The sequence below is a fragment of the Hemiscyllium ocellatum genome, chromosome 47, assembly GCF_020745735.1.
Source record: "Hemiscyllium ocellatum isolate sHemOce1 chromosome 47, sHemOce1.pat.X.cur, whole genome shotgun sequence".
In the NCBI taxonomy this organism is placed as follows: Eukaryota; Metazoa; Chordata; class Chondrichthyes; order Orectolobiformes; family Hemiscylliidae; genus Hemiscyllium; species Hemiscyllium ocellatum.
This window is the reverse complement of record NC_083447.1, coordinates 6,703,617-6,718,036: the sequence shown is the minus strand read 5'-3', so window position 1 is coordinate 6,718,036 and position 14,420 is coordinate 6,703,617. Positions and strand designations below refer to the sequence as shown.

The following is a 14,420-nucleotide window of genomic DNA, read 5'->3' as shown; positions in this document are numbered from 1 at the left end:
GAAAATGGAGAGGACATTTGATAGAGGTATTCAAAACCATGAGCGGTCTGGGCAGACTGGATAAAGAGAAACTGTTCCCGTTGGTACAAGGATGGGGAATGAGAGAAAACAAATATGGAGAATAGCAAAAGTAGCGAAGTTGACATGAGGAAATAATTTCTATGCACCAAGCGGTTAAGATCTGGAATGTGCGGCCTGAGGAGTTTGGAGGAGGCAGGTTCAACCGTGGCTTTCAAAAGAAAACTAGATTGTTATCAGAAATGACAAAAATTGATAGGGCCATGGGAATAGGTAGGGGAGGAGGACTCGGCTTGCTGGCAGAGAGCTAGCATGGACAGCACAGGCCAAATGGCCTGGTTCTGTGCTACATTTCTCCAATTCACATGTTGCAGGGTCAACGTTAGCTCATGCGACTCCTGACTCAAGAGGCAAAGCCAATGTTGTGGGGTTATGGGTTCAAACCCTAAGAAGGCAGATGGTGAAATTGGAATTTTAAAAGGAAGTGCCATAAAAGATTAGCCTGATGGTAACCGCATTAGCACGGTTATTTGTCAGAAAACCCACCTGGTTCATTAATGTCCTTGAGGGAAAGAAAGCCACCATCCTCAGTCCGATCTACATACGACTTCAGTCTCATAGCAACGTGGTTGTCCTTTTTCTCTCATATTTGGAAGGGATATCATAGGATCCCTACAGCGTGGCCCTTGGACCCAACAAGTCCACACCGACCCTCCGAACAGGAACCCATCCAGACCCATTCCCCCTACCTTATATTTACTCCTAACTAATGCACCCAACCTACACGCTATGGGAAATTTAGCACAGCTAATCCACCCTAACTCGCACATCTTTGGACTCTGGGAGGAAACCGATACAGACACGAGCAGAATGTGCAAACTCCACCCAAGCTTTTGCCCAAGGCTGGAGTCAAACTCAGGTCCCTGGCGCTGTGAGGCAGCAGTGCTAACCATAGAGCCACTGTGCTGCCTCAAAAACATTCAAAACTGAACCAAATAACCTGTGACAATTTCCAGCTATTTACCACTATCCATGTTTCCAACTGCTCAGTTTATTTGCAGTAAATACCAGCTCTTTACTCTTTAAATTTGTCTCTAATATCCAGAGGTTCTCCAACACACAACTGAATGATACATTTTACTGCCCAGCTCCCACCCCACCCCAAATCACCCATAGTATTTTTCATCCATTAACCACCACCAGTGAAACAACTGTGTCTTTCCGTTCATTAATTTATATACAAAGGGTAATGCAGACCAAAGGGCGAGGAAGAGGTAGGAAGGGAGCTAAATCAAAATGGACTTGGAAGGGTTTGACTCTCAATTAGCGGCGAGAGAATTAGGGACTGGCAAAAACTGTCAGCCCAGCTAGTAACACCTACTTCCCACGAGCAAATAAAATTAAACTTACAGAATTGCAGCCAACAATAAATGACAGCAGGGTGGGGAAACACAATACGGTTTACTTGCTGAGGAAGAGTCACTTGACCCAAAACATTAACACCGATTTCTCTCCAAAGATGGTGCCTGACCTGCTGAGCTTTTCCAGAAATTTCTGTTTCTGACTTACGATGTCTGCAGGTCTTTCAGTTTTTATTTAACGTTTGGTGCAGTTTGGACAAAGGGAACTGGCTCCAGGTTATAACCCTAGCGTACATAAAATTAAATGATTTGAACCCTCCAGATATTTAAAAGGGATTCCCGTAATTATTTTCTTGACAGAATGAGAAACACCAACACGTGAAAACATTCCTCGTCTGATTGTTAATTAGCAATCGCATTTCACAAAGTGGCTTGACCACCACCTTACTGTACAAAAGGAAAGTCTGCATTTTAATTTGGACTCCAAGTCACAAGTTCAGTCACTTTAACCTCTGAGGATTCTTGTCAACACTGGCAGGGAGGTCAGCTGATAACAGCATCACCAAAACACATCTTTCACTGGTTAAATAACCTGTGGCTCTGATGATCTTAAAGGGGCCACGCTCCGTTAGGATTTCTTGCCTATGACCACTGGCTCCGACAATTTCTGCATTCTCAGTTCATGGGCCAGTTCCTCAGCATAAACTTTAAACAGCGGCACAGGATCCTGAAATACAAATTTGAGAAATATAGGTTAAGGCATGAAGGTCATTGCCTGAGATTCCGGTCACTTAGCGGACAACAGTTCTTTTTCCATCAGGAAGCTGCGGACAGCTGAACATTCAAGTCGCTATCAGTTTTTCTTCATTCATTCCTCCCTGGGGTGCGGAGGTCACTGGTGAGATCATGTTTTGTTGCCCATTCCTAACTGCCTTTGAGAAGATGGTGGTGGAGTTGGGTTGCTGCAGTTCATGTAGTGGAGGGATACCCACAGTGCTGCTGGGGTGGATGCTCAAGACTTTTGGCTCAGGGACAGCTGCATTTTGACTGAACCTGAAGCAGACGAGCAATAGAAATACTGTGGCTACAAAATCAGGTCAGATGCTTGGACCCCTTCAGTAAGTAACTCACCTCCTGATTCCCCAAAGCCTGTCCACCATCAAGATTCTCAACACCATCCAGGACAAAGCATCCTGTTTGATTGATATCTCATGCACTCCCTCTACCACTGATGCTCAGTTGCAGCAGTATATACTCTCCACAAGATTCACTGCAGCAACTCACCAAAGCTTCCAAACCCATGACCATTTCCATCACAAAGGACAAGGGCAGCAGACAGATGGGAACACCAACCCCTGCGAGAATCCCTGCAAACTACTCAGCCAGCCAGTTTTGGAAAAATATCACCATTCTTTCAGCGCCGAGTCAAAATCCTGGAATTCTTCCTGTGGCTATTGTGCATCAAAAGGGCTGCAACTCACCATCACCTTCTCAAGGGCAACTATGGATAGGGAATGATTGCTGACCAAGTCAGTATCACCCACACTCCATGAGTGAATTAGAACAAAGAGTCAGGATGGTGTACCCTGGAGAGGAACTGACAGCTGGTGGTGTCCCATTGCTGCCCTTGTTTTTCTGGCCCGTTCAGGCACTGGGTCTGGAAGGGACTGACGAAGGAGCCTGAGTAAACTGCTACAGTGCTGTAAATGGTACACATCAATACTGGTGTGTCAGTTGTGGGGGGTGGTCAATGCTTAAGGCAGTGAACAGGGAGTCCACCTGCTTTCAATATGACCCCTAGTTCTAGCGGTTGACATGGTGGCTCAGTGGTTAGCACCGCTGCCTCACAGTGCCAGGGACCCAGGTTCGATTCCACCTTCGGGCAACTGTCTGTGTGGAGTTTGTACATTCTCCCTGTGTCTGTGGGGGTTTCCTCCCACAGTCCCAAGATATGCAAGTTAGGTGGCATGCTTTTATATAAAATAACCATGTTCCCTTTTCGCACACTGATGCAACACAGGAGGAGGCCATTCTGCCCAACGTACCTCTGCCACCCCTATGAACTAGCCATTAAATTATAGTAAAATTGGTGCTTTTTTTAAAAACATTGTAGCTTTTTAATTGAATCTAATACAAAACAATTGCCATCTTGTTTATTGATCCATAAGTTATTTCCAATATTCATTGAAATTCAGTTTCTTACAATTGTTAATCAGATTTGTCTTTCACCAAAGTGCCTTTGCCAAAGTAACTTTAAATTAGAGAGAGTATTATATCTTCACCCAGAAAAATCACTTATCAAAAAGTAAAATTGGTGTTATCCAGCACTGGGATTGGAATGCGCTGGTAAATCAAAAAATGCCAGTTAATTCATTGCAGTTCTCGGGTAACAGTGAGAACTTAATGAAAACCTGCCTTGCTGTAAACTATAACCTGCAGACACAGGGCCTCCCCTCCTATGATTTTTATCACCTCGACTACAGAGGGAAAAGAACTTCAACCTTCAACTCTGACGAAGAGTCATCTAAACTCGAAACGTTAGCTTGCTCTCTCTCTCTATGGATGCTGCCTGATTTGCTGTGATTTCCAGTAGTATTTATTTTCAGTACAGTCAGATGTTGCTATTTTATATAGTACAGTGATGGCTGGGAGAGGGGGATATCAGAGGTTACAGTCAGTAGGGTACCAGATAACAGAGCTTTATTGTAGATCCCACTCACCCACTCTAGCTCCACAGCCCACTTTAAATACAAGGACAACCATCGGCCTATAATATTTTAAAAGAGGCGGGGTTGTGGTTTAAAGACTGAGGTGGGAATTTTAATTCTTACCTTCTTCTCCAGCTGCATTTGTTTCTGCACAGCTTCCTCAAGGCTCAGACCGACCCACTCCGCCTCCTCTTCAGGAATTACAAACGCCTGCAACACACAAGGAATTACACAGGAATAGAAGTAGGCCATTCAGCCCCTCCAGCTTGTTCGGCCATTCAATGAGGGCATGGCTGGTCTGTGGCCATGTATCTGCCTTTAGCCCATACCCCTTAGTATATCTGCCTAACAAAACATTACCTCAGATTTAAAATTAGCAAAAGTTCTAGCTTCAACTGCCACTTGTAGAAGAGAGTTCCAAAATTCTATCACCCTGAACAGCCTGGCCCAATTTTTAGAATATGACCCCTAGTTCTAGCGGTTGACATGGTGGCTCAGTGGTTAGCACTGCTGCCTCACAGTGCCAGGGACCTGGGTTCGATTCCACCTTCGGGCACCCGTGTGGAGTTTGTACATTCTCCCGGTGTCTGTGAGGGTTTCCTCCCACTGTCCCGAGATATCAAGTTAGTTGGATTGACCCGTAGTATGCAGGCTTAGGTGGGTTAACTATGGTAATGTAGGGTTACAGGGATAGAGTGGGGTGCCCTTCAGAGGGTCAGGGCAGAATTGATGGGCTGAACTCCTCTATCTGCACTGTAGGGATTCTATGATTCCAGAATCTTCAAACACTGGAAATAGTTTATCTTTATTTATCCTGTTTTCCTGTTAATATCTTGAAGACTGCAATCAGATCACTAATTAAACTTCTAAATTCTACAGAAAACAGGCCAAATTTCTCTTCATAACGTAACCCCTAAAGTCCAGGTATTATTCTTGTAAACCTACATCTTACTTCTTTCAAGGCCAATACATCCTTCCCAAGTCGTGCAGCCGATCTGCTCACAGCTTCTCAGTAAGGTCTAACCAGTTTTGTATAACTGCAAAACCCTAGATAGGGTTGACAATGAGAACCTTTTTCCACGTATGGAGTCAGCTATTACGAGGGGGCATAGCTTTAAAGTAAGGGGAGGTAGGTATAGGACTGATGTTAGGGGTAGATTCTTTACTCAGCGAGTCGTGAGTTCATGGAATGCCCTGCCAGTAACAGTGGTGGACTCTCCTCTTTATGGGCATTTAAACGGGCATTGGATAGGCATATGGAGGAAAGTGGGCTAGCGGAGGTTCGGTGGGTTTGGATCGGCGCAACGTCGAGGGTCGAAGGGCCTGTACTGCGCTGTATTTTTCTACGTTCTATGTTCTAATACTTCCACATCCTTATATCTGATATAAAGGCTGGTATTCTATTAGTTTTCTCAATTATTTTCTGCACCTGCTTGTAGCATTTCAAATTTAATTCTATCTTAGTATAATCTCGAAGCACAGTATAGCACAGAAGACAGTTTGGCCTCGAGTGCGTTTGCAGCTCATTGAAACAGCCCGCACTAGCCCTACACCCTGATATCTTTAATATCAAGAAATCTATCATAGAATCAAAGTACAGACGAGGATCTTAGGCGCATCAAGTGTGCACTGACATCCTAAATCTACACTTAATCCCACTTCCAGCACTCGGCTCATAGCCTTGACGTTAAAAAGTGCCTGGATGAGCACTTGCGATGATTTTGAGGCTACCACCTCAACTAACCATCCCAGGCAGTGCATTCCAGATTCCCACTACCCTTTGTATAATCCTTTCCAGACTAGCTCAATACTCTTTCACACCTCAATCTCAGCCTCACTTCATAGGCAATGCCCTGATGAATCTCCTCTGCACCCCTTCCAGTGTAATCACATCCTTCCTATAGTGTGGTGAGCAGAATGCCACACAATACTCCAGCCAAGGCCTAACCAAAGTCCTGTTCTGCTCCAACTGACTTCCCTGATCTTACAATACCCTCCCACCAGAGAAAATCTCCTGCATTTATTCTGTAAGAAATTTCTAAGTTTCAATGAAATTCTTATAAATTCTACAGAACACAAGCCTGGTCTCTTCAACCTTTTCTCATCGGACAGTGCCATCATCCTAGGATGAACACTGGTGTCACTCTGTCTAAGCCAGGGCTATTGTTCCTTAGCTAAGGGATCAACACTCCAGGTTCCTCCAATTAGTGCCAACCCCGATTCCCAATGAAGGGCTTATGCTCGAAACATCGACTCTCCTGCTCCTCGGATGCTGCCTCACTGACTGTGCTTTTCCAACACCACACTCCATCTCTGACCTCCAGCATCTACAGTCCTCACTTTCTCCCAACTCCTTCCCCACTGGCCTATAAACTTCTTTTTGCCAAATCCCTTTGGAAAGTTGCTCTCAAATATGCTTCCAATGGCCTCTCTTACAGCACATCCTAAATCAGTATAACGCTTAGTAAAATAAGAATTCTCAGCTGCCTTTTGTTCTATTGCTGCTTATCGTAAATCTGTGTGACCCTGCTACAACTGGAAACAGTTATTTGCTCTGCCTATACCCTCATCATTTTGAACTCTGTGTTTAAATCCTCTCCAGTGGTTCATGGAGTTGGTTGCAGATCAGCTTTGATCCCAGTTTTCGGTGGAACATGCATGATAGGACCAGGAGACCACTTAGCTTATGGTCAAATGTCACTCATCCTTGAACTCCTGCCTCTGAACATCTCAGGATTAAGAACAACCCCAGCCTGTCTAACCTCATCATGGGACAGGGTTCCCGAACTGTGCAACAAACTCAAAGCATCCCTCTATATGAAACTAGAGGAGGTGCACCTGGAGATATAAGTGGCACAGTGGTAGCGACCCTACCTCTGGGCCAGAGGTTCAATTGCAAGACCCATCTGAACCCAGGTATGTTATGACATGTCTGTGCAAGTTGATAAAATACATCTATACGTACACAAATCATTGGAGGTGGCAGTACAGGTTGAGAAAATGATTACTAAGGCATTGGAGATTCTGGGTTTTAAAAATCTAGGCGAGGAGTCCATTAGTGAGGAAGTCAAAGTGAACATTTCTGTGAGATTGACTGGCCTCAGCTGAAACACTGGGCACCATACTTTCGGACGGTTTTAAATGACAAGGGAACATGCAGAGAAGATTCAGGCTAAGGAACGTTTAAACTCTAGATAGGAGGATATATTCGAGAGGCTGCAACAGAGGAGTAGACTGACAGGAGATTTCATGGGGGTGTGCCAAAACCATGATGGGCCAGGACACAGTAGAGGGGGAGAAGTTGTTCCTGTTGTGGGAAGCAACATGAAACTAGAGGGCATTGATTGAAAGCAGCAAAGGAAACACTGAGGAAAAAGATTTTTTTAAAAAATAATCAGTAGTTTGGGTCTGAAATACAATGCTGGACATTTTGCCACTTAGAAAGGAGGGAGTGGGGAAAGTGGGTCTGCTGTCATAGAGGGTCAGCAAAATGAAGGAGGAGGCCATTTGGTCCACTGTATGTTGCAACCTTGATTCTACATCATGGGAGGATGGGGATATAGTGGCCTTGTGGTAATAATCCAGAGGCTAGACTAATGGACAAGGGGTTCAAATCCCACCAAGGCAACTGACAGAATTTAAACTTAATTCATAAATCTGATAACGATCATTAATTGTGATAAAAAAAAACCCAATTCTGGTTCACTAATACCCTTCAGGGAAGGACATCTGCTGTCCTTAACTTTCATATGACTCCAGACCAATGGCAATGTGGCTGACTTTTGAATGCCCTCTGAAATGGACAAGTCAATCAGTGCAAGGGTGAGTCAGTGATGGGCTTGTCCCAGACGCTGGTCTTGCCCAGCCATACCCACATCCCATGCAAAATACAATGCCCCTGTATTCCAAACCCTACACCATACCTTGTATTTGTTATAGATGCGTTCCCGTTTCTCTGCATCATCAGGGTATAGCTCCGTGTCCTTGCGAGCGAGTCTCAGGAGCATTGCCCTTTTAAGATCCATCCCCAGCTTTGAATTTAGGTCGACTTTGGGTGTCTGGAAAATGATTTGTACCAAATTAAAACAAATAGACGGTTAGTCCCCTGTGAGGTCAATTTCCCAGAATAGAGTCAGAATCATACAGCATGGAAACAGGCCCTTTGGCCCAACCCATCCATGCCAACCAGGCTTCCCAAACTAAACTAGCCCCATTTGCCCGTGGCCCACATCCCTCTAAACCTTTTCTATCCACCTCCAAATGTCTTTTAAGTGTTGTTACTGCACCCGCCTCTACTCTTTCCTCTGGCAGCTCATTCCATTTACACACCACCCTCTGTGCGAACGCCAAGGAACAGACAAATGATTGAAAATTTAATGAACTCATCCTCACAACATCTGATCTCTGAACTTCACGACAAAATGCAGATTGCATTTCTAGTCTGTAAATTAAAGCAACATCCACTGTGTAACGTACTTCAATTAACTGCATATTGAGAGGATCATAATGGTACAATTGTTTTACTTTTTATTTCATTGATTGTCCCTAACAGTGTTACAAATTATGACCATTGGTTTTATTTACATCGTCATCACAATTTAGCACGTGCCATACGTCGAGTGAGCGTTAGTAACAGAATGAAGGCCAGTTCTGTCTGAAAGTAAAAACACAGTCGCCAGTAAAATCCAGACTTTTCAGTCGCTTGTCTTTTCAATTCATCATAGAATCCCAACAGTGTGGAAACAGGCCATTTGGCCCAACTGTACAGCAGTCCACCCAGGTCTACCCCTTCACCCTATATTACTCACGACTAATCCAACTAGCCTGCACACTATGGGCAATTTAATATAGCCAATCCACTTAACCTGCACTGTGGGAAGAAACCTGAGCACCCGGAGGAAACACACGCAGACACGGGGAGAATGTGCAAACTCCACACAGTCACCCGAGGGTGGAATCGAACCCAGGTGCTGTGAGGCAGCAGTGCTAACCATTGAGCTGACAAGCTCCCATCTTGCTCTCACACCTTCATTTCTATCTTTGATTTGCCGTCGTGTCCCAGTGAAACACTACGCAAGCTCAAGGAACATCACCTCACCTTCCAATCAGCTACTTTACTGCCTTCTGGGCTCAGAGTTGAGTTCTGAAAATATGTTGCTAGAAAAGCGCAGCAGGTCAGGCAGCATCCAAGGAACAGGAAATTCAACGTTTCGGGCATAAGCCCTTCATCAGGAATCTGAAACGTTGAATTTCCTGTTCCTTGGATGCTGCCTGACCTGCTGCGCTTTTCCAGCAACACATTTTCAGCTCTGATACTCCAGCATCTGCAGACCTCACTTTCTCCTCAGAGTTGAGTCCAACAACTTGCTCCATTTTGATATTGCTTTGTCCTCCCCTCTGCAGGGTTTGTATCTTGTTTTCCCTTTCGATCAGAGCTGACTTTCATTCTGCTATTAACGCTTACCGTGGAGACAATTTTGGATTCTCCATGAGGTGAAGGGGAGAACAGGCACCTGACCAATGAGCAAAATACTCCCTGGCTTAAATCAATCAGCGAGACCCTTACCTTCAAGATATAGAAATCAAAACCGTAACAAGCGTCCACTAGGTCTAGAGTCCGCATGGTCACCTGGATGGTGAAGGTTTTATCCAGGATTTCACTGAAAAGCTCTCGCATAAACAACTGTGGCTTCCACGTCTTCCTCAAGCGTGTGGACAGCTGTAGAGGCAAACAAACAGTCAGTCAGAGAGAGGAGGTTGTGATAGACTCGAGCTGTGATGGGCTAGCCTTCAAACTGTGGAGTACCCAACCTCTGGTGCTTGGAGCATCCCTGATGTTCGTGGGACAGCACAGTGGCTCAGCATGGCTTCCTCACAACGCCAGGGACCCAAGTTCGATTCCAGCCTCAAGCGAACATGTGAAGTTTGCACATTCTTTCTGTGTCTGTGTGGGTTTCCTCCGGGTGCTCCGGTTTCCTCCCACAATCCAAAGATATCCAGGTTAGGGTGGATTGGCCATGCTAAATTGTCCCATAGTGTCCAGGGATGTGCAGGTTAGGGTGGATTGGCCATGCTAAATTGTCCCATAGTGCCCAGGGATGTGCAGGTTAGGGTGGATTGGCCATGCTAAATTGTCCCATAGTGCCCAGGGATGTGCAGGTTAGGGTGGATTGGCCATGCTAAATTGTCCCATAGTGCCCAGGGATGTGCAGGTTAGGTGCATCAATCAGGGGAAATGTAGAGTTATAGGGTAAGGGAATAGGTCTGGGTGGGGTACTCTTCGAAGGGTCGGTGTGGACTTGTTGGGCCAAATGGCCTATTTCCACACTGTAGGGAATCTATGAGTATCGTCTCACGGTCAGTGGCCGCGCCATCAGCAGCTTGTCCTGAGCTCAGCTGCTTGCCCTGCCTTCCGACCTTGAAGCGATCTCCCAGAGCGCTGTTCGGTGGAAATTTGAGGCAAATTCACACAAGGAGATGCATGTTGACCAACGGTCGATCTAAGGAATGCCTTAAAAGGAAGACAGAGAGATGGAAAGGTCTAGGGAAGGGAATTCGAGAGCTCAGGGGTCAAGGCAGCTGAAGTATGGCAGTCAAGTACAGCAATTTAAAATCGGGCAGGAGTACAGGGCCAGGACACACATAGATTAGTGAAAGTAGGAGGATATATTGGCACAAATAGCAAAGCTTGTAGGATTTTGAAACTTCATGAACAGATGTAGATTTGAACACACAAACATAGGAATTTGGTCAATGCCTATTCTTCTCATTCCTGCTCCACCATTCCATAAGCTCATGGTTACTCTGATTAAGCCGTGTTTCCACCTACCCCTTGCATCACCTTTGTCCCCGTATTTATCAATAACTTATCGACCACTTCTTAAAAATATTCAAAGACTCTGCTTCCGCTGCCTTTTGATGAGAATCCTAAGGATCCTCAGTCAGAGGAATTTCACCTCACCTCTGTCTTAAATGCGTGACTCCTCATTTTCAAACATTGGCCCCTAATTCTAGATTCTCCCTCAAACGGAAACATCCTCGCCCTACCCACCTCACCAATTTGTAGGTCTCAAAAGGTCGAAAGCAGGAAGTTGTACTGAACCTGTATACACCTCTGATTAAGCCCAGTTAAGGCATTGTGCTCCCACACTTTAGGAAGGATATAGTGGTCCCTGAAAGGGTGCAGAGGAGATTTACCAGAATGGTTCCAGGGATGAGGAATTTTAGCTAGAAAATTAGGCTGGAGAAGCTGGGGGGTTTTCTGATTGAAACAAAGAGGAGATCTCAGTGAAGTATACAGGATGATGACAGGTTTAGAAATGGTGGACAGGGAAAAGGTGTGTGCAGGAGTTAAGGACCAGGGAGACATAAATTTAAGGTTTTAAGATATATAAAGGATGGGGGGAAGAAGAGGTGAGGAAGAAGGCATTTAGGCAACAAGTGGTAATGAACTGGAACTTGCTGCCTGTGAGGAGGGTGGAAGAGGAGTCGAAGAACAACTTCACTTCAGGGAAATCAACTTTCAGGCGACAGGAAGGAATGAGACTGAATGGATTAGTGAGGGCCAACATGACCTCAATGGGTTGAATGGACCCCTTCTGTGATCTAATGACTCAATGAATTGGAAGAGTGCAGAGGTCACCATGGAGGCTGCTCAGAAGTTTCAGGGAGAATGGAGCTACTTGAACAGAAGGCTAGGGTGGCACAGTGGTTAGCACTGCTGCCTCACAGCGCCAGAGACCCTGCTTCGATTCCACCTTCGGGCGACTGTCTGTGTGCAGTTTGCACATTCTCCCTGCGTTGGCATGGGTTTCCTCCAGGTGCTCTGGTTTCCCCCCACAGTCCAAAGATGTGCAGGTTAAGTGGATCGTCTGTGCTAAATTACCCTGTAGTGTGCAGGCTCGGTGGGATAGTCATGCGAAATGCACGGTTATAGGGATAGGGTGGGATGCTCTGGGAGTGACAGTGTGGACCCGATGGGCTGAATGGCCTGCTTCCACACTGCAGAGATTCTACAAGAGCGTTAAATTTAAAAGGAGTGACCACCCAGGTAGGCGCAGGATGTGACACTGAAGGTTTCTGAAATGGGAGGGAGAAGAACACAGAAGGTGGTCATCTTTTGGGTGTTACTCCATACCTTGTCGTTATTGGCGTATCTGAATCCTTGTACGTAGCCTTCTCCTCCCCACAGCCCTCTCTGAGACTCCGGAGGGTAGTAGATGGGAATTGGCACATCTTCCACACGTTCCGGTTGCCCGGTATGCGGGTTCCGCTTGTATTTAACCCCGTGGGGCTTAAAGTGAACTGGCGTGGGCTCCTGCGTCTCTTCGAGGGAGCGGAGATAATGGGCTGGCAACCGTGAGTAGATCCCCTGCTTTAGTCGCAGTAAGTGCCAGATCTTGGGGGAGTACTTGTGGAGGGGCATGACCCCAGCCTGACCTAAAGGGGATGGGTCAGTCCAGAGGGAAAAAAAGCAGGTTAATATACATTCCCGGTTTTTCTGCTCCTCGGATACTGCCTGAACGGCTGCACTTTTCCAGCAACACACACTCAACTCTGATCTCCAGCATCAGCAGACCTCACTGTCTCCTAGGTTAGAATACACTGCAACTCCTGTCCACCCCAGTGGTAACAGTGCCACTTCTGAGCCAGGCCAATGCAGGTGCAAGTTGCATTTCAGGATCACCATCCCTCATGCATTGGTGCTGCACTGAGCAATCGTGCCAAGCTTTTGTGGGATACAAACATAAAGTAGGAGCAAGGGCTCTTGTGGGGCAGTGCTACTGTCCCCATCTCTAAGCTAGAAGGCTTGGTTTCAAGTCCCACCTGCTTCAAGAAAGGTGACTGTACCGAAAACAGTAACCCTTATTTTCGCTCCATAGATACTGCCAGACCTGCTTAGTTTCTCCAGCAATTTCTGATTTTGTTTCTTTCTTTCCAAGTGTAGAGAAAAAATGTAAACGCCATCCCCAGCCAGAAAGGGTCAGTGGAACAGGACCAATGGGGCGGCTCTTTTGAAGAGCCAGCAATGAGCAAAGAGGCTGAGTGCCTTGCTCCTGTCTCTACACTGCAAGGTTAAAAAAACACATAAGGGGCTAACAAAAGCATTACATTGCTGAAAAATCTCAGCAGGTCTGGTAGCATCTGTGGAGCGAGAGAGAGAGAGAGAGAGAGAGAGAAAAAAAACAGTTAACGTATCATAAGATAAGAGGAGCAGAAATTAGGCAATTCAGCCCATCGTTTTTGCTCTGCCACTCAATCATGTTTCTCAACCCCATTCTCCCACCTCCTCCCCATAACCCTTAATACTTAAGAACCTAATCTATCTCTGTTTTAAATATACTCAATGAGCTGGGCTCCAGAGCTTTCTGTAGAAATGAATTCTACAGGTTCACCACTCTCTGGCTGAAGATGTTTCTCCTCATCGCCATTCTAAGAGGTCTTCCCTTTACTCTAAGGCTGTGCTCTCAGGTCCTAGACTTTCCAACCAATGGAAACATCTTCCCAACATCCAATCTGTCCAGGCCATTCAGTATTCTCTAAGTTTCAATTAGATTTCCCCCTCATCCTTCTACACTCCAGTGAGGATAGACCCAGAGTCCTCAAATGTTCCTCCAACGTTTCAGGTCCAGTGACTCTTCTTCAGAATACAAGCGTCTGGTCTCCCAGTCCAAAGATGTGCAGGTCAGGTGAATCGGCCATGCTAAATTGTCCGTAGTGTTAGGTAAAAAAAGGGTAAATGTAGGGGAACGGGTGGGTTGCGCATCAGTGGGTCAGTGTGGACTTGTTGGGCCGAAGGGCCTGTTTCCACACTATAAGTAATCAAATCTAATCTAATCCCACCTGCCTCCCCTCAGAATCCCACGCAGCCCCCCTTAGACATTCCCCTCCAGTCTCTGCCTTTTCAAAGGGATAGGGTCCCCCTAGGCCAGTACCACAGGAGGTGGTGGCCTATTCGACTGCAGTAGGTATCACAGACTCTGCTCTTGTACACCCTCCTCCATTTCCCTCTTTTTGCACCTAACCCCACCCGCCCTCCCCCCATGGGTGACCAACTCGGGGGGGGGGGGGAGATACTGGCAGGCTATTCGACTGCTGAAGGCATCACGCACTCAGCTCTTTTACCCTCCCCCTCTCCATGCTTGGGGTGGTGTTTCCCAAAAAAAGGATGGGGGAGTATTTGGAGAAAGGGGGGGGAAGGGGAAGGGAAAGGGGGGAGGGGGGGGAAGGGAAAGGGGGGGAGGGGGGAAGGGAAAGGGGGGGAGGGGGGGAAGGGAAGGGGGGGGAAGGGAAAGGGGGGGAAGGGGGGGAAGGGAAAGGGGGGGAAGGGGGG

At 46.4% G+C, this 14,420-nt stretch overlaps 1 protein-coding gene across 2 annotated transcripts in view; it reads right to left on the bottom strand.

Annotated features, from left to right (window-relative positions):
* Positions 1-1,460: 1,460 nt before the first annotated feature.
* The window catches only part of mrpl28 (mitochondrial ribosomal protein L28), a 13,239-nt gene continuing 279 nt past the window's right edge, over positions 1,461-14,420 (bottom strand). For both annotated transcript variants that reach the window (XM_060856082.1, XM_060856081.1), the window contains exons 2-6: positions 12,225-12,526; positions 9,654-9,806; positions 8,011-8,145; positions 4,211-4,297; positions 1,461-2,106 (exon numbers count right to left, since the gene is read on the bottom strand). In XM_060856082.1, coding sequence (XP_060712065.1) covers positions 2,008-2,106; positions 4,211-4,297; positions 8,011-8,145; positions 9,654-9,806; positions 12,225-12,512 — 762 coding nt within the window. In that variant the 5' untranslated portion in view covers positions 12,513-12,526 and the 3' untranslated portion in view covers positions 1,461-2,007. The remainder of the gene's footprint in view (positions 2,107-4,210; positions 4,298-8,010; positions 8,146-9,653; positions 9,807-12,224; positions 12,527-14,420) is intronic.